Raw genomic sequence first — 18145 nt, 5'->3', positions numbered from 1 at the left:
CTGGACAGTTTTTCCTCACATAGTTCTTTTATTTTGGCTTCATTTTTGTTTAATAAGAAACAATCATGTGTTGGAATATATTATTTATTTTTTAGGTTAGATCTGAATAATTGTACAACTTGATAAAATAGAACTTTTCCAATTATGTTTTATTCCCCTAAAAATAATAATTTGAACTAAAACTGCTCAAAAGCGATGAAAACAAATCAACAAAGTTGATAAATGAAACCATAAACCTTGTGCTGAAAAATAAGCCTCGCCCTCAGTAAAGGTGTGCAGCAGAGGGGCGTGGCCTCGGCTCTGTTATTACCTGCAGTCGGCTCCAGAGGAGTCCAGTGCAGTTTCCAGTTCGGCTCAGAGATGACCCAGTCTCGGAGCGTCAGTTTGTCCTCTGAGGGCTGCCCGACCTCCCCGGACCCTGAGGATGTGGACTCGGACGAGCTGATGGGCTCCCAGTCCCGCCGCTGGCTGGCGGACCTGCTGGCGGCCGACATGCCCCCTCGGAGCGGGGACGTGAGCGCGGTGGGTCGGGACGGGCTCTTCGTGGACCACCACTTCCCTGTGGGGGAGCTGGAGATGCAGACAGGGGTACGGTGGAAGCGACCAACGGTAAATAAATAAAAGTATTTAAATGTTTCATTTGTTGCTTCACAGTAATAACATATTAATTATAATCATTTTATTACAACAAAATGAGGGACAGCAGGAGGGTTAAGGGTCATAAAAAGGAGTCAGTTCCTTTTAATTTAATCCAATTTACTTAAATTTCATTCACTCCAGTCAAATTTAATTCAGCACAGCCGGTTAAAGTCTAATTAAATCTTGTTATAAACCAATTTAATGTAAATAAAATGCATTTCAATCATTTAAAACTATCTCAATATTTAAAATCTGTTGTTTGCAATTTTAATTTATTTAACCCTGAGCAGAGTTAATTTATTTAACCCTGAAAATGTTTGAAAAGTTTGTGAACTGAACCTTTGGGCTCAACGTTTCAAACATTTATTATTATTTTGTAGCAGAAATGGACAGATTAATGAACAAAAGCCTGAATGTTTAAAAAAAGTTATGTTAAAAGGTGCTTTGTGAGAGATTTATCATCTTTACGGTTCAGCTTGATGTCGTGTAACGTTACAGAACAATTGCAAAAAAATGATGCAAACCATGAGATTTATAAATAAATATTATATTTCTAATTCATGAAGTCTTAGTGTCTTGTAACGTGAGGTTTTTGTTGGTCTTCCTCTTACAATCTGAGTCAAAGCAGCTGGATTAACAAACCGGTCTGACTGACAGCGTGAAGAAATAAAAAAAACTTCCCTCTTTGTGCAACAAACTGACTGGTTTCCGGTTAATTACCTCCACCTGAAGAGTTTGCACCTCCTGACCTGCAGACTATTAATTATTTTCACTTTAATAAAACTGTTCTTTGGTATGTAGGCAAACTTAATCTGACCTGAACTTGTTAGGCTTGCCGAGACATGTTAATATCAGTCATTATGAGTTTGTTTATTTAATTCTATTTTGTTTGCGTGAAGTTTTCAGTCTGATTTGTCTTTGTTGGTAATAAAGTTAAAGTTGGTCAAGTAGTGTCATTTATGACATTTTAAAAGCATTATTTTTAAAACTCCACACAGGAGCCCAGGTTCAGGTTATCTGAGCTAAGAACAGCTTAACTACCGTTAGCTCTAAATACGTCTGTTAGTTTAATTGAAGGTGAGGAGGTCTAGTTACACTAAGTTTTTATTATTTTATAACCTGTCAGAAAGGACTTTGTTCCTCTGCGTTAAACCGTTGGAGTCACACGAGCCTCAGATTCTCAGAAGGGACTCGGTCGTTCTGAGATCCACATCCAGACTTGTTTAAACCTGAAAGTAACGTTTGCTTTGGAGAACACGTTATGAAACGAACAACAAAGCTGGTTCTGGAGATTATGTCTCGAGCTTTTTTTTTGAGGCTCTTTGGTCTAAAATCAAACCTGTCTGTAGTGAAAACACGAGACGTCAGGAGGATTAACTGTCCTTTCAGCTGGAACAGAAGCCAGGATGTGTTTCTGCAAAGCTGCTGCACCAAACTGAACAAGTTCCTCTGCTTCTCTGAGAATATACACCTATGTCTTCTTTGAAAATGATGGTGTTATTTTTTTACAGACTGACCAGGAGTTGTTTGACACAGATCTGTGTGTAATCCTAGACTAGAGCTCACATTATTATGAAGTTACTGCTTTGTTCTGATGACTAACTCATCGTTTCCTCTTCTGTTCAGGAGCTCTGTTCCTCGCCTCAGTTCATCGTCGATGGAGCTTCACGACTCGACATCTGCCAGGGAAAACTCAGTGCGTGAGGTTTTCCTCAGCCAACAGGCTAAAAAAAAACAAGATTCTCCTCCTCCTCCTCCTCCTCCTCCTCCTCTTCCTCCTCCTCCTTCTTCTCTCCTCAGCTCAGCTTTCAAAACCCCTCAGGTTGTCTTGTCTTATTTACTTTGCTTTAAACTCATCAGCATCATTAAATAATTATCCCACGCATGCCAATGTCAGATAGATCAGTCATAAATAATGATGCTGGGCACATCAACTGGAAGTTTTTAAACAGTTAAAAACTTCCAGTTGATGTGCCCAGCATCATTATTTATGACTGCAATAAAGGTCATAAACGATGAGTTATGACTGTAACAAAGAACAAGTGTGTCATACAGAAAGCAGGGAAATAACAGTACATCTTATTAGAAAATAATAACAATGATGATAATTTTGATGTATTTAGAGCTAACGGAAGTGCTAACCAGTAAAAAGTAGTAAAAAAATAATTTCTAAAAACAGATCGAACAAGGCACATAAGATAAAGTAAACAAGTGAGTCAACTTTGCTTTAAAAACCTCCACAGAACAGGCCTGCCTGAGAAAGTACATTCACTTTTTCTTCTGGCTTTCGGAGTTATTAAAAGGCCAGTATTGAGATTGGAGAGAACGAGGTGGAAAATGGGGTGCCAGAGGTCAGAGAGATATGGGGGCACCAGACCATTAAAGCCTTGTAGCAGAGGCGGCTGGTGGATTTTTCTGCAGGGGGCCTACAACTGCAAAATAGACATATCTCAGAAAACAACCAAAGGTACTAAGTTGTATCACTCCAGAGTATTTATTAAACAAATGAAAAAAAAAACAGCATTGCAATGTCACGTAGTGTTTTATTTATTTATTTATTTTGTGTGTACCAAAGTTAGTGGTGGGGCGGCGCCCTAGCGCCCCCATTGACCAGCCGCCACTGCCTTGTAGGTGAGCAGCAAGACCTTAAAATCAGCTCGTACCTGACAAGGCAACCAGTGAAGAGATGACAAAATGGGTAATATGGTCCTATTTCCTAGTAGTTAAAACGCATTTTGGACCATCTGCAGTACTCTAAAACATTTCCCAGTTGAGCGTTGCAATAGTCGATGTGTGAAGTCAAATGCATGGATAAGAACCTCAGCATCATCAAATGAAAGAATGTGCCGGATTTCAGCAATGTTCCTAAGATGGTAATAGAGGGTCCTTGTTACTAACTTTGAATGAAACTCAAAAGAAAGCACAGGGTCGGAACTCTCCTGCATGCTTTGTGGGAATGTCCAGGAGTCTCTCCAATTTGGAGCAGTGTTGTCATTTATGGGGGGCTGGCTAAAGTTTAAATAACCTGAATCACTGAGACTGTGCTTGTTGGAGGACAAGTGAAGTGCCACAGCTGGATAAAATGGCTTTCAGGGTATTAAACACTGCATTTGTGACTTGCGTTCGTCTTATTTTAACATTCTGGAAAGAACCTTGGACTCCAACCTTTAAAATGTGGAGAGAAAGACTCAATGAAAACGCAGCATGTAGTTTGCCATCATCAGTGTGTGAATGGGTGAATGTCTGTTAGTGTAAAACACTTTGGGGTCCAGAGGGACTTGAAAAGCGCTCTATAAATTCAGTCCATTTACCATTACCCCTCACTACATTTTTTATTTTTTTATTTATTTTATTTTATTTTATATTATGTTTGTTGTGTTTTTCTTATGTTTTAAAATTTGATAAAAACTTTAATTGCAAAAAAAAAAAAAAAGCACAGGATCGAGCCACACGCCCATGTTTCTGACCCTTTCTCGACATTTAATGACGCGATTATCAACTTTCAAGGTAAAGGTCTGGGACAAGTCATGGAACTTCTGAGGTCCAATGACCAATAAATCAGTTTTGTCAACATTAAGAAGCAAGAATTTTTTAGATATAGACATGTGAAGGGCATGTGCAGCTGTAAATCGTCAGCGTAGCAGTGAAAGGTTACTTTAAATGGATGCAGGAGAAGACCAAGAGGCAAAAGATAAAGTGAGAAGAGCAGGGGGCCGAGCACAGACCCTTGAGGGACCCCGTGCTTCACAGCACATGTCGCAGAAAGCTCATTTTAAAAGTAATAGTCAGAGATCTCCCAGGCAGATAAGATTTCAGTCATGAAAGTACATTTCTAGATATTACAATGATCCACAGTGTCAAAATACTCAATGTTTTTCTTGAGGGTAAAATGGTTCAGATTGCACCTGATGGTCTGACCTGTCCTCTGCAGGTGACTGCTGGGTGCTCTCTGCTATAGCCTCTCTGGCGGTGCATCCAACGCTGCTGAAGAAGGTGGTGCCTCTGAACCAGAGCTTCCAGGATGGTTACAACGGCAGCTTCATCTTCAGAGTACATACTCACCAAAGCTTAATGTTCAGATAATGTGCACTTTCTGTTTGGTGACACTTAGACAAATGTTTAATCCGAGGACAACCCTTTCTAGTTCTGGCAGTACGGAGAGTGGGAGGAGGTGAGGGTCGACGACTTGCTGCCGACGCAGGGAGACAAGCTGATTTACCTCAGCTCGCCTGAGAAAAAAGAGTTCTGGAGCTCACTGCTGGAGAAGGCCTATGCCAAGTAAGAGCCTGTCAGTGTGGGAAGGTTGGCTTGAGGATTATTTTCACATCAGTTGGGATTAGTCAAGTCAAAACAAAGAGGGGTTTGCTCTAAAAGCAGTGCAATTAGATGGAATGAGATGAGATGATCTAGGACAAGATGAGATAAGATGAGACAAGATCAGATCAAATAGCATAGAATGAGATGAAATAAAATGAGATGAGCTGAGATCAGACCAAATAGGAGGATGAGGCACTAGATGGTGTGAGATGGCATAAAATGGGATGAGAGGAAAATATATAAAATGATATATATGAAACAAGATGACATGAGATAGTATGAGACTAGGTGAGATGAGATATAATTAGATGAGAAAAGATGTTATATGATGAGGTGAGATGAGATTATATGGGATTTCATGATGAGATGGGAGGATGAGGCAAGATTAGCTAGTATGAACTGACATAAAATATGGTGAGATAGGATGAAAGGAAAATAGATAGAATAAGATTCATAAAACAAGATAGCATGAGATGACATGAGCAAGTATGAGACTAGGTGAAATGAGATATAATTAGACAAGACAAGATGAGAAAAGATGTGATAGGATGAGGTGAGATGAGATTAAATGAGAGTTCAGGATGAGATGAGATGGGAAGATGAGGCAAAATTAGAACGTATATTTACAAAATAGGATGAGAGAATAAGATGAGAAGAAAATATTTGAGATTAGATATATGACAAAATGGAATGAGATAGCATGAGATATGAGATTCTGTGAAATGAAATACAATTACAAGATTAGATAAAGTGAAATTAGAAAAATTGTACAAAAATAGATGAGAAGATATGAGATAAAATTAGATGAGACAAGATGAGATGAGATCACATGAGATAGTATGAGACTAAGTGAAATTAGAATTAGATGAGAAAATATGAGATAGGATAAGACTAAGTGAAGTGAGATAAATGAGATGAGATAGTTTGAGACTAGATGAAATGAGATACAATTAGATGAGAAAAGATGAGATGAGATAGGATAAACTAGCATAAAATCACAGAAAATATGTCAGTTTCTCATCCAGATAGCAGGATGCAGTTTTAGATGTTTTTTATTTGTTAGATGAAAATCTGTTTCCTCTGTTGAGTTTTTGTTCTGTTTATGTTGTTTTTCCAGGCTGAAAGGAGGTTACAGAGCTCTGGACATGGGTTTTCCTCATGAAGCCATGGTGGACATGACAGGGGGCGTGGCTGAAGTTTGTAACACAGCCATGTTACCCAAAAACCTCCCGGACCTCCTCACACACCTGTTGGCCAAAGGAGCGCTTATTAACTGTGCTAACACCAAGGTGCAGATTATTATTATTATTATTATTATTATTATTATTATTATTGTGATCACAAACTGGTCTGCAGGAGAACCAGCAAGGCAGAACCTGCTTCTGTTGGGAGAGTTCATGTATAGAGTCATGTATTGCTCATGTACAGTGGCTGACTGTGGGAGGATGGTTTCTTCTTCTTCAGGGTCCTCTTGAACAGATGAATGAAATGGGGATCATGTTCAGACATGCCTACTCGCTCACGGCAGTCACGAAGGTACCTGTCCTTGAAAAAAAATTAATTCAACTCTGAGCAACAGAAAGAGCAGGAGCTTTGATGTCAAATGTCAAAGAGTAGTGTCTCCCATCTTTTTTTTTTTTTTTTGCTGTGTCAGGTGAAGACGACGAATGGATATGTAGATTTGGTGCGAATCCTCAATCCTTGGGGAAACACGGAGTGGACCGGGCCCTGGAGTGACTCAAGAAGGTTTGTATGTGCTTGAAATAGTTAATCCAATTAAATTTTTCTAATAATGATGTGAGGTAAATAAGTCCTCGCCTGAACAGGGACTTGAACCCTGGACCCTCAGATTAAAAGTCTGATGCTCTACCGACTGAGCTATCCAGGCTCTGACTCAGGACTGCTGTTGAGTCATTCTGTGACGGTTTTCTGTCTCCTTTCAGCCCAGAGTGGGGGACGGTGAGCAGCGAGGAGCAGAGACGACTCGGCAGAGTGCAGCAGGAAGACGGGGAGTTCTGGTGAGATAGTCAGAGCTTCACGCTACGCCCTCCACAAACAAACTGTTCTTTCTGTTTTATAGACAGAGATAAAAGCAGAGCAGCAAAACTCAAACACACCTTTCTGTAATCACGCTGGTATTCAAAGCTTAGACGCCTCCACTGGATGACAGCTCAAAACAGCTATATGAGCTCAAATCGAGATGGTGAAAATTAAACAAGCAGAACAGAAGCTGAAATGAGCAGAGACTGAAATTAGCAAAACACAAGCTAAAAATAAAAGCAGCAGAACAGAGGCTTAAACTGGAAGATGAGTTGCTAAAACTATCAAAAACGTGCTAAAATTAGCAAAACATATGCTAAACATCTATAAAAGTGCAACTGTAGAGAGTAGTAGCAAGCTTAAATTAGAAAAACAGTAGCTAAAAGTAGTAAAGCAGATCCAAAAGCTATTAGTACAACTGCAGCTAAAAGGAGCAGTACAATAGCTTAAAGTTAAAGGTAGCAAGACAGTAGCTAAAAGTAGTGAAGTAAACCTACAATGAGTAGAATTGCTGCTAAAGGCAGCAAATCAGTAGCTAAACATTGCAAAGCGGACGCTAAAGCTCAAATGAGTGCAAATGGAGAGAATAATAGCAAAACTTATGCTAAAGCTTCAATTAACAAAACAGTAGCTAAAAACAGCAAAGAGATGCTAAAGCTAAAATAAATGCAACTGTAGAGTGACAAAACATTGACTAAAGCTTAAATTAGAAAATCATTAGCTAAAATGAGCAAAACATTAGCTTAAAGTACCAAAACAGGAGCTAACCTAAAGCTAAAAGCTCATAGCTAAACATAGCAAAACAGAAGCTAACGCTGAAATGAGAGAAAAGCATAAAAAATCCTAAAGCTTCAATTAAAAATAAAGATGCTTAAGCAAAACAGTAGCTAAAACTAACAAAACAAATCCTAAACTAAAATGAGTAGAATTGTAGCTAAAAGGAGCAGAAACTTTGCTAAGTAACAGGAGTTTGACTCACAACAGAATACAATATAATAGCTAAAAGTAGCAAAGTGGATCACAAAGCTAAAATGAGTGGAAGTAGCTAAAAGGAGCATAAAAGTTGCTAAGAGCTAAAAGTAACAAGACAGTAGCTAATAGTAGCAAACAATGGCTAAACATAACAAAACAGATGCTAAAGCTAACTAGCAGAAAAGTTGCTAAAAGCTAAAAGTACCAAGGCAACAGCTAAAGGCTAAAAGTAGCAAAAGAGGGCAAACACAGAGCTAGAAACTTTCAAAGAGAACAATGTTTTTGAAAGAATTTAAATTTCCTCAGAATATTTCTGTGTGGAAGTTTAATTTACATAAGACTGATTATTTTGTCAACATAAACGTTACAAAGTCATGCTAGCCCTGATCATATGATTGCTGACTCAGCAGATATGAAGGGTCAGAGTGGCAGCAGCTGGTTCTGGGTCTGGTTCTGGTGGTTCAGCTCTGTGTTTCTGCCTCCCATCAGGATGTCGGTGTCAGACTTCCAGCTGAACTTTGATCTGATGGAGGTGTGTCACCTGACCGAGGGGCTGAGTGAGCTCGGCGCCGGCGAGGAGCCGTGGCGCTGCGTCACACATCACGGGACCTGGGTGCCGAGCATCACGGCAGGAGGCTCGCCTGTCAGCGGTGAGACCCAGTGTCCGGCTGTCGGCTGTGGAAACATGTCTCCTTCTTTAGTGTCTGAAGTCTTCTGCTCAACAGCGTCTGTTTCTGTTTCAAACAGACGGCGTGACATTTGTTTTCTGTGATAATATTCAACCCAACGTCAGGTTTAGACAGGTTTATTTGCACACCGTCCGTCTGCAGGTGCGGTCTGATTAAAGCTGCGTTTGGGTAAATCCTCAGATAAAGACAATAAAACGACACGACCTCGGGGCTGAGCAGGAGTTCTGTTTTCTGTTCCTTTTTAGTCTTAAAGTAAGATTAAATTAAATGCAGTATTGTGAGATTCCACCAAATATTTAACTCATTATCTGTAAAACTGTCTGAGTTAAAGCCTTTTTATGTTGGTTAGTGGTATAATTTAATAAAAAAAAACAACAACATACGCTTGAAAAAATGATAAGTTTAGCTAAAAAGAATTAAAAAATGAAGGTGAACATGATTTTCCTGTTGAATTTGTTAGTTTGAAACTCATGTTTGCGTTTGTTTTATTGATTTCTTCCGGTACTAAAGTACAAATCAGATTAAATGGCTGCTGAGATTGGACCTGTTTGTGTGTTTGGGTTCTGCAGGCTGGTTCTGGCAGAACCCCCAGTTCCTTTTTGTCCTGTCGGAGGTGGACCAAAACCCCACCAACAGCCAGAAGACCTGCTCCTTCATTCTGGCCCTGATGCAGAAATACCAGAGGCGCAGAGGGGTCCACCTCAACATTGGCCTGCACGTTTACCCGGTACTCACAGAACCGGTCCATGGCCCTCCTGAGTCAGAGCCTGGATAGCTCAGTCGGTAGAGCATCAGACTTTTAATCTGAGGGTCCAGGGTTCAAGTCCCTGTTCAGGCGAGGTCCTCTTTAACTGTCAAAATTAAATTATCTCTGTAAAAATTCACAATCAAATTTAAATCAGCAGAGATTTCTCAAACACAACAATTAAACATTTTTACTGGTGCTGTATGAATTTAGGCTAAAACTATAATCTTTACTGCAAAATATGGTTTAAAACAGGTCAAATCTGCTTACTTTAAAGTGCCTGTGACATCAGTTTTTTTGTAATAAACATGAACGCATTTTTGGAAAGATAACATTGATAAAATATTGCAAAACATATTTCACGCCGCTGAGATGAACGGTTGTTGAGATATTTGCATGTGAAGAAACAGGAAGTGATGTCAAAGGGGAATGTCAGCATGTAAACAGAGCGTTGTTACAACCGCTAACAACAGAGACTGTAGAGAAGAATCTGATGTTTCTTTAGATTATTTTGAGTCGCTATCAAAGAGAAATGAAGAAGAGTTAAAGTTTAAATAATTTAGTTTTAATGAACAAAGACCGGAGAGTTTATTTTATTAAAGAGTTCCCCTTTGATGTCACTTCCTGTTTCACTTTGGGTGAGCCAAGTTCAAAAGAAAACAGGCCAGTTATGAGACAAAATGGATAAAATCGTGTAGTATGTCAATTTTATTAAGAATAAATATGTTTTCTTTGACGTTTTTGTATTTGAAGGATTGGCATGTCACAGGCACTAAATGTTTTTTTATTCTTCATATCTCCAATCATTTGTGTTTTATAAATAAAGAAGATATTTAGAGCATTATAAGTTAGCTTCTCTTGCATGGAAACAACATTAATGATTCATCAGAACCATTTGTTAAAAGGTTATGTTAAGTGCCTGTTTTAAGAGAAATAAGCTCAGTGGAGTTTTGTGTCTGCAGGCTCACCCTCAGAACACACACCTGTCACCTGACGACCTGCGTGTGCTCCACCCACTCCTCTACCAGCAGTACTCGTCACGCCGGGAGGTGGTCCTGCGCGGGTCGCTCGCTCCGGGCCGATACGTCATCATCCCGTCCACCTCTGAGCTCAATCAGCAGGGAGAGTTCCTCCTGCGGGTTCTGACGGAGCGGGGCAACAAAGCCACGTGAGTCACGCTCAGATGTTTGGTTTAAATACGTCAAAAAATATGCTAAAATATCCTGGTAAAGCATTAAAATATAAATTTTCTCTGAAAATGTAGCCTGGATGCTGAATTCTGAATGACTTGTATTTCAAGAAAAAGCTAAAACTTGAGTTGTTCAAGCTAAAAGCTGCAGAATACTAGCTGTTAGCTAATAATGCAAAGTTATAGCTAAAAGTAGAAATAGGATATCTAATTGTAGCAAAACGAATGCTAAAGGGAGCAAAAAGCTTGCAAAGATTTAAAAATAACTTGTTAAAGCTAACTAACGACAGGCTAGCTAAATATAAAAAAAATCAAAACCATAGCTAAAAGTATCAAAGGGTTGGCTAAAAGCCAAAATAATGAAAGGCTAGCTAAAGTTAGCTGAAAGTAGAAAAAGGTTAGCTCAAAGCCAAAACAATAAAAGACTAGCTAAAAGCAACATAAAGTTAGCTAAAAGTAGAAAAAGTTTAGCTAAAGACAGAATGCTAGCTAAACGCTAATTTAATAAAAGACTAGCTAAATTTAGCAACATACTAGCTAGAAGCTAACACATCAAAAGGCTAGTTAAAGGGTAAAAGTTAAAAAAAACCTTAGCTCAAAGGCCATTGAGAAGATAAAAAAGGCAAAAGCCTTGCGAAAAGTATTAAAAGTCTAGTTTGAAGCTAAAAGTAGAAAACACAAATTAAAGTAGCTCAGGTATGCTGACTCAGCATTCATCCAGGGAATATTTCTTGAAAGCTGAATTTGTGATGATCCGAATTTGTTGCTTTAAATTATGAATTTTTTGTGTTTATTTGTTTTTTTATTCAGTCCAGCTCAGAAACCAGCTCCTCAAGACGTGTTTTCAGTAACAGAGGTACAAAAACATGTTTTTTAAACCTTTTAACACAAAGTACATTTAAACTGATTTTAAAGAATCCTGAGTCTGCCAAGGTCGGAGTAAACAGACTTTTTTATTCCCCTGTTTCAGAGCGAGGAATAAAAACTGTTCATCTAATAAAAATAAAGATATTTTTACTGTTAAATTTAAACTAAAGTACAAAGAACTGAACGATTTAAACTAAACTCACTTCACTGCTGGAAATAAAAATATTTAAAGGATAAATTTGAACCTGTTTTAACTTGTTCCTGAACCTGACCTGTTTTATTTACATTTATCAGATTTCTGTGCTCACCTCATGCCTGAAAAGTCAGATTTTTAGATGATTGTGTTGTTGAGTCAGGGCCTGGATAGCTCAGTCGGTAGAGCATCAGACTTTTAATCTGAGGGTCCAGGGTTCAAGTCCCTGTTCAGGTGAGCTGCTCTTTGGCATCTATCTTCCCATTTGTTAATTAAGCATTGTTTGATGACTAATTCGTGTAATCAGAGGAAAAGCATTTATATCATAAACTTAGAATCCATAGAGGAGTTTTGTCAGATTATTGTCATTAGTGTTGATCATTTACCATTAATTTTAAACTGCACTTTTATATTTGACCTCCAGGTGGCGCCAGATCTTTAATTGATTAACTAATCATTGATCAGTTTGTAAAATTAAAGCATTAGATATACAAACAGTCTGAGAAGAATCTGTTTGAATAAATGTTTGTTTCTGAACCCAGGTTTCTGTTTTTATCCCCCCTCAGACTTCATTTCCTCACCAAGCTGCTCTTCCTTCTCCTAATTCCATCAGAAATCTGTACAAGAAGCATTGCAACAAGGTGAGACTTACCTGCACAGAGACGTTTAATATGTCCCCGCTGGAGGGCTTTTCTGCAGCTCCGAGCAGAATGATAATAAAAAAACAAGTTATGTGCAATAACTGGTTTAAATCAGAGGCTGAGCTCTGAATCCTGAACTCTGTGTTTGTGTCATCAGAAAGGATTTTGCAAACCGCTGCATCTCTATCACCTTCTGACCGAGGCCATCCAGCAGGGAGGTCAGTGTCTGACCTGCTTACACACTGCAGTTATACTGATCCAGGACATGGTACTCTCCAAACTGAGAGCCGTTGGGGTCTTTGTTCGCCTCACAGGTTGATGTTTATCTGTATAGCTGACTGGGAATCGGGCTCAGTGCTGCTTTGTAGGTTTCTGAAATTTAAAATGTGAGTTATCCTCTGTTTAAAGGTAATTTTTCTCATTTAATCTGTCTGCAGCTTCATGAAGGTCTAAAGAGAACAGATCAGGGGCGGAGTCAGAGGGGTGCCACCCCCTAATAACTGACAGGAAGTGGGCATCTTGGATTTTGTATTTGCATTTAGATTTTGTTAAAGATTCTTTGATAAAACTGTACTATGTTGAAAAATGGCAGAATTATAGCCCTTTGTAAAATTAGCATTAGCATTAGAGGTTAGCTTAATTTGGGATTAGCATTGGCATGCAGAAGTTACTCCACAACAAATTTAATCTATAAATCTTGATATTGCTGAATAATACGTTAGCTGTGGTGGCCACTTTGAATTTTTGATTAGCATTTAGCATCTATGCTAATCTTCAGCTTTGTCAGTCTGAATGACTGTCAGAACTAGCTTTCAGTAAGTTTTGTGATCATTCACACAAATTTTCAGCTCAGTTTTTCTTAAAACAGCTGAATCAAAGCCTTTTGGAATCAGCTGCGGCGACCATTCTCAATTTTCAAATCCAGAGTGCTTTTTTTATTTGTATGTGCCCCCTTTAAAACACCTTGGCCACCCTGTGCCAACACATGCAAACAATCTAGCTCCGCCCCTGGAGCAGAGAGGAAAGCTCTCCTCCTCTGTAAAAATCTGCTGTAAAATCCTCAAATCGTTGTTGAAGCTCAGCTGAACTCAACTGTTCAAAGTAGTTTTAGAAACAGCCTGGACATGATCACACTGACATCTTCTGGTGAAACATAAAATATCTTTTTTAGATGCTTGTTTTTTATCCTGTAGTCAACAGTGCTGGCGGGCCACATATTATTAATTTTATGACAGACACTGTGGGCCAGTGGAAATATGAACTCCAGGGAGGAGCTTAGGGTAAATGGGCGGAGCTTTGTACCAGTAAGTGTTTAGGCAGCACATGGCCACCACAGGAAGTTCAAGGTTTTCTCTAACGTGCATGGATGAGTCAAATCAACACTCTGCGTTTGTTTTTGATGAGGGAATGACATTATAACGTGATATGAAGCTAAAAAAGTTGATTTTGCATAATGCTCCACCCCCCCTTTAAAAACTCCACAATGTGTTGAAATTAGTGTTTAAACCACAACAGCACAAGATGATCAGAAAACACAGCTTCACATAATTCTACGTTAAAAACATTAATCCAAAAGACAACACAAGGTCCAGAGTGAGACTGTCTTCTTAAAGTCACCAACAGTTAAAACACAAATATTTACAAAATTATATAAACATAATTCCAGCCAAGAAGTCCTTATAAATCCTTATTATATTTCAGACATGTTTGGATTTCCGGGTCACAGACCTTGTTGTTGTTGACAGATATTCTGTTTGAACCCTAATGTCTTCCTGTACGTTCAGCTCAAACCTCAGGAGGAAACGCTCAGAGGAGCAGCTCGTTTGTAAAATATTAAAATCTGCTGCCTCTCTGTTGGCTTTCAGTGTTGGCAGGAAGTGAGAAGTTCTTGTCTCTGGAGCACTGCAAGAGTCTGGTGGTCCTGATGGACGTATCCTTTGGAGAAAACAAAATAAAAGTCTGTGTTTTTAATTCACAGAATCAGATTTTCCCAAAGGGAATGTGTCTATTGTTTTTATTTGTAGAGGAGCAGTAGCATTAAAGCTTGTGTTTTTTTTTAAGCCTTTAGTTACATAAAAGACATAAAACGCTGAGCTGCCTTCAGGGACTGTTTTTAGGTTACGTTCTCTTGACCTCAGGATTTTCTCCAGAGCCAAGGCATCGCTCAGCTGAACTGGCCGGAGTTCCAGACGCTGTGGGACAAAATCAGGAGGTGGACGGTACGAGCAGCTCAGCATCTTCACTGTAGTCCAGGAGCAGATGATGTTGGAAGGATGCTGTATACAAAATAAATCGATTAAAAAACATTTTCAATCTTATAAAGTGATAAAAACATATAATTTAAGCATTTAAACTTTAAACAAACATTTTTATTTGACTCCAGATATTCTCTATCGGATGGGTCAGTTTCTGTTTTTTCTCTCTTCAGGACATCTTCTTGGTGTTTGACAAGAATAAAACTTATCGCCTCGAGTACCAGGAAGTCTGTCCAGCTCTGGAGGCAGCAGGTGAGTCAATAAACAACAACAAAACAACAATAAAAAAACAGAAAACTTTTTTTTATCTGTTAGTCCAAATCTGACCAGCAGGTGGTGCCAAAACACACAAGATGAACTCCTCTGCTTTCATAGAAATAATGCAGAATGAGAATAAATGTGAACGTCTGATCACACCTGGCTGAGTGGAACTTACCTGTGTCTGCAGGTATCAAGGTGGATGAGCTGGTGATGCAGCTGGTGGGACTCAGATACACAGAACCAGACATGACCATCAGCTACCCCGGCTTCCTGTACCTGCTGATGAAGCTGGAGCGCATGATCCGTAAGAACACAGGCCACAGGAAGTTCCCCTGTATTTAGTGAATATTGCAACATTTCTGGAAACTTTCATCTCTCAGCCATCAGGTTGGTAATGGTTTCTTTATTTCTGGACGCGTCTCTGAACGTCTTTTTCTTCTCTTACAGACAAGTTTCAGGCGTACGACATGGTGGGACTGGGGACAGTAACCGTCAGCTACAAACAGGTATAACAACAAGTTACTGTCAGTTTGTTGTCACTTCTGTCATATTTACCTGGTCTTTATTTGGTTGCAGTGGCTCCAAATGACCATGTACAACTGAGCCGGGCCGGTCCAGCCATGGACTCATGGTTTCGTGCTGCAGCCTGGAGGCAGGAGCCCTGCAGAGTCAGAGACGTAGCTTCACTCATGGCTTTGTTTAGGTTTAATCAATGTTTCAAAGTATAGAAAAAATAAAGCTTTTTTATGCTGAATATTTCCTTTGTAGCCAAACAGGAAACACCTTAAGACACTCCAGAGGTCGTTTTATTTTATGTTTTTCAAAATAAAATACATGAACAAGCTCTGAAATAAACTCAGGTAGTTTGTTTGTTGTGTGTTCAGCTCAACATTTCATCCTTTTTGTTGTTTGTTTAATTTTCTGTCTCTTCTTTTAATAAAGAGTTTGAAACAATTGAGCTGTCTTAATAATTTTAGTGCTTTACTAAGTTTAGCTGTTTTCCATAGCTACGCTAATTTGAGCTTTTTTACATGGCTTTGGTAAGTTTAGGTTTTAGCTATGATTTTGTTTTAGTATTTACCCATGGTTACGTTGGCTGATTTATTTAGCTATTGTTTTGTGAAATTTAGCCTTTAGCTAACACTTTGCTTATGTAGCCTTTTGCTATCTTGTTAATTTCAGCTGTAAGCAACAGTCTTGCTAATTTTAGCTTTTAGCTATGGTTTTGCTAATATTAGTTTTTACTTATGGTTATGTGATTTCTTTTAGTTTTAGCTGCTGTTTTGCTAATTTTAGCTTTTAGCTGTTGTCTTGGTAATTTTAGTGGTTTGCTAGGTTTAACATTTTTCTACAACTTTAATTGTAGCTTTTAGCTAATGTAGCCTTTTGCTACTTTCTTGTTAATTTCAGCTGTAAGCAATGGTCTTGCTAATTTTAGCTTTTAGCTGTGGTTTTGTTAATATTAGTTTTTACTTATGGTTATGGTGATTTATTTTAGTTTTAACTGCTGTTTGCTAATCTTAGCTTTTAGCTACGGTCTAATTTTAGTTTTCAGCAAGTCTTGTTAATTTAGGGTTTAGCTACAATTTGGTTAGGTTTAGCTTTTAACTAAGTTTTTTTCAGGTTTTAGCTACTCTCTCACTAGTTTTATAATAAAACTAAGTCTGTTAATTTAGCCTTTAGTTGCTGTCTTGTCAATTTTAGCTGTTAACAGTTGTGTTAAGTTGGATTTTAGCTTTTACTGCTATTGTTTTGCTAATTTAGGCTTTTTGCTGATCTCTATTGTTTAATTACTATTTTGTTGATTTTAGCTTCTGTTTGGTACCTCCTGTCAGAACCCAGCAGGTTCTGTAGCCTGAGGACCTGGACCACCAGGTTCTGCAGCAGTTTTAAGCCCAAACCATCCGACCGATGGACAAAAAGTGGGAAACACTCGGACCACTCAGTCCAAACGTGTGTTTAAATATTATATTTGTATAATTTTATTTGATATAATTTAGTTTTTATTTGATCTTGTTTTGATTTAAAGACAATGAATCTATTTTTTGTTGTCGAAACTTATTATCTCCCTGAAAAAAAAAGTCATTAAAGGTAAAGCAAGTCATGAACAGCAGTGGATGCATTAAAAAAGTGTGATTTTTCTGTCTTTGTTTCACGTTTATTCAACAAAATATTGTTTTTTGTTGAACAAAAGATCTTTTTTGTGTGTTTGATCAAATCCACACAGTACATATAGCACTGTTAAATGAACAGTTTAGTGTTGCAGGTGTCAAAGTTCTTGGTTTGACCTGTGAGAGTTATTTAAAGGTTTTCAGTTGGAAGCAGATGTTTACAGATGCAGAGATAGACTCTGTTCATACAGGTCTGGACCGGACTCAGTCTGCTCATTAGATCCTGTCTAACCCAGTGGGCCTGAGTGTGACCCCGGGCGGTTGGTACCAATCAGAGCAGCTGAATTACGTCTCCAGCCGGGCCCGTCGGTCCTGCTGCTGACTCAGTGACGTTAATCTGTCAGGACAGCCTGAGCTTGACCCATTTCTGCAGGACAGTCACCCTCTGCATCGATCGCAGCCTCCTCCTGGCAGACGTGATGGATGAACCTGCGTCTTGGGCCTCTCTGCTTTATGGTACCGGTCCTGTGGGTCAGTGGTTCTGAACAGAACGTGACATGAATCAGAGGCTCTGAGCCGATGGAGGCTGAAACACTGAAACGATGAGCAGATTGAACTGCAGACAGGATGCAGACCAGGAGGCGAACCTGTGACCTTGTCCCTGAGAGGAGACAGCTGTAACCACTGCACCACCGTGCTGCTGTGGACCGGTTTTCCAAGATCAAAATTTACAATTTAGTTACTCTCTAGCACATGTTTGTGGTTTGATGTTTGCTAAGCTTTGATTTTTTTATGGTTTTGGTAGTTTGGGACACTGTCTTGCAAATTTTAGCTTTTACTACAGTTATGTTAACTTTAATTTTCAGCGACCGTTTCCTTATTTTTAGGTTTTAACTATTGTTTTATTTTACTTTTTACTTCGGTTGTGCTGATAAAAATTTTTTAGCAACTGTTTTGCTAATTTTAGCTTTTACCTAGATTTTTGTTGATTTGGTCTTTAGCTACTGTATTGTTTATGTTAGATTTTAGTCTTGTCAATTTGGATTTTAGCTATAAATCAGTTAATTTTAGGTTTTAGCTAATGTCTTGTTAAATTTAGGTTATTTCTTTAGTTTTGCTGATATTTAATTTTTAGCTGCTGCTCTGCTAATTTTAGCTTCTGTTTTGCTTCTTTTTTATCTTATTTATTTTTTTGCTAAGTCATGCTTCACTCAGCATTTTTGCAG

At 38.7% G+C, this 18145-nt stretch overlaps 2 protein-coding genes, 1 long non-coding RNA gene and 3 other non-coding genes across 6 annotated transcripts in view; 4 read left to right on the top strand and 2 right to left on the bottom strand.

Annotated features, from left to right (window-relative positions):
• Window positions 1–344: 344 nt before the first annotated feature.
• The window catches only part of LOC106537187 (calpain-9), a gene marked incomplete at its 3' end in the record, with an annotated part of 22564 nt that continues 4763 nt past the window's right edge, over window positions 345–18145 (top strand). Inside the window, 4 exon segments of the mRNA XM_014034567.1 lie at window positions 345–609; window positions 2266–2335; window positions 4571–4689; window positions 4784–4917. Of these exon segments, the coding sequence (XP_013890021.1) occupies window positions 361–609; window positions 2266–2335; window positions 4571–4689; window positions 4784–4917 (572 nt within the window).
• Window positions 6545–15764, top strand: zgc:85932 (calpain-9). The gene is made up of 14 exons (XM_014034568.1): window positions 6545–6702; window positions 6900–6974; window positions 8458–8618; window positions 9227–9384; window positions 10365–10570; window positions 11402–11447; window positions 12218–12292; window positions 12450–12510; window positions 14158–14222; window positions 14443–14511; window positions 14721–14799; window positions 14996–15112; window positions 15256–15314; window positions 15385–15764. Exons 1-14 carry the CDS (start codon window positions 6560–6562, stop codon window positions 15409–15411), a joined length of 1341 nt encoding a protein of 446 aa, XP_013890022.1. The 5' UTR covers window positions 6545–6559; the 3' UTR covers window positions 15412–15764.
• Window positions 6772–6844, bottom strand: trnak-uuu (transfer RNA lysine (anticodon UUU)). The gene has a single exon. It is a non-coding gene; the product is annotated as a tRNA-Lys (tRNA).
• trnak-uuu (transfer RNA lysine (anticodon UUU)) lies at window positions 9423–9495 on the top strand. Its single transcript has one exon. It is a non-coding gene; the product is annotated as a tRNA-Lys (tRNA).
• Window positions 11816–11888, top strand: trnak-uuu (transfer RNA lysine (anticodon UUU)). Its single transcript has one exon. It is a non-coding gene; the product is annotated as a tRNA-Lys (tRNA).
• Window positions 14502–15453, bottom strand: LOC106537189 (uncharacterized). Its single transcript, XR_001312617.1, has 3 exons — window positions 15364–15453; window positions 14984–15096; window positions 14502–14568 (listed from the first exon to the last, which is right to left on the bottom strand). It is a non-coding gene; the product is annotated as an uncharacterized LOC106537189 (long non-coding RNA).

Source organism: Austrofundulus limnaeus, unplaced genomic scaffold (assembly GCF_001266775.1).
Source record: "Austrofundulus limnaeus strain Quisiro unplaced genomic scaffold, Austrofundulus_limnaeus-1.0 Scaffold2172, whole genome shotgun sequence".
Classification (NCBI taxonomy): Eukaryota; Metazoa; Chordata; class Actinopteri; order Cyprinodontiformes; family Rivulidae; genus Austrofundulus; species Austrofundulus limnaeus.
This window is presented reverse-complemented; position numbering and strand designations above follow the sequence as displayed.

Excerpts from the sequence above, each read along its gene's own strand:
- zgc:85932 (XM_014034568.1), top strand. The coding sequence starts at position 6,560 with ATGTCAAAGAGTAGTGTCTCCCATCTTTTTTTTTTTTTTTTGCTGTGT. Across the intron at positions 8,619-9,226 it reads AGGAGGCTCGCCTGTCAGCG|GCTGGTTCTGGCAGAACCCC; the intron begins GTGAGACCCAGT and ends TGGGTTCTGCAG. Across the intron at positions 9,385-10,364 it reads TTGGCCTGCACGTTTACCCG|GCTCACCCTCAGAACACACA; the intron begins GTACTCACAGAA and ends TTGTGTCTGCAG.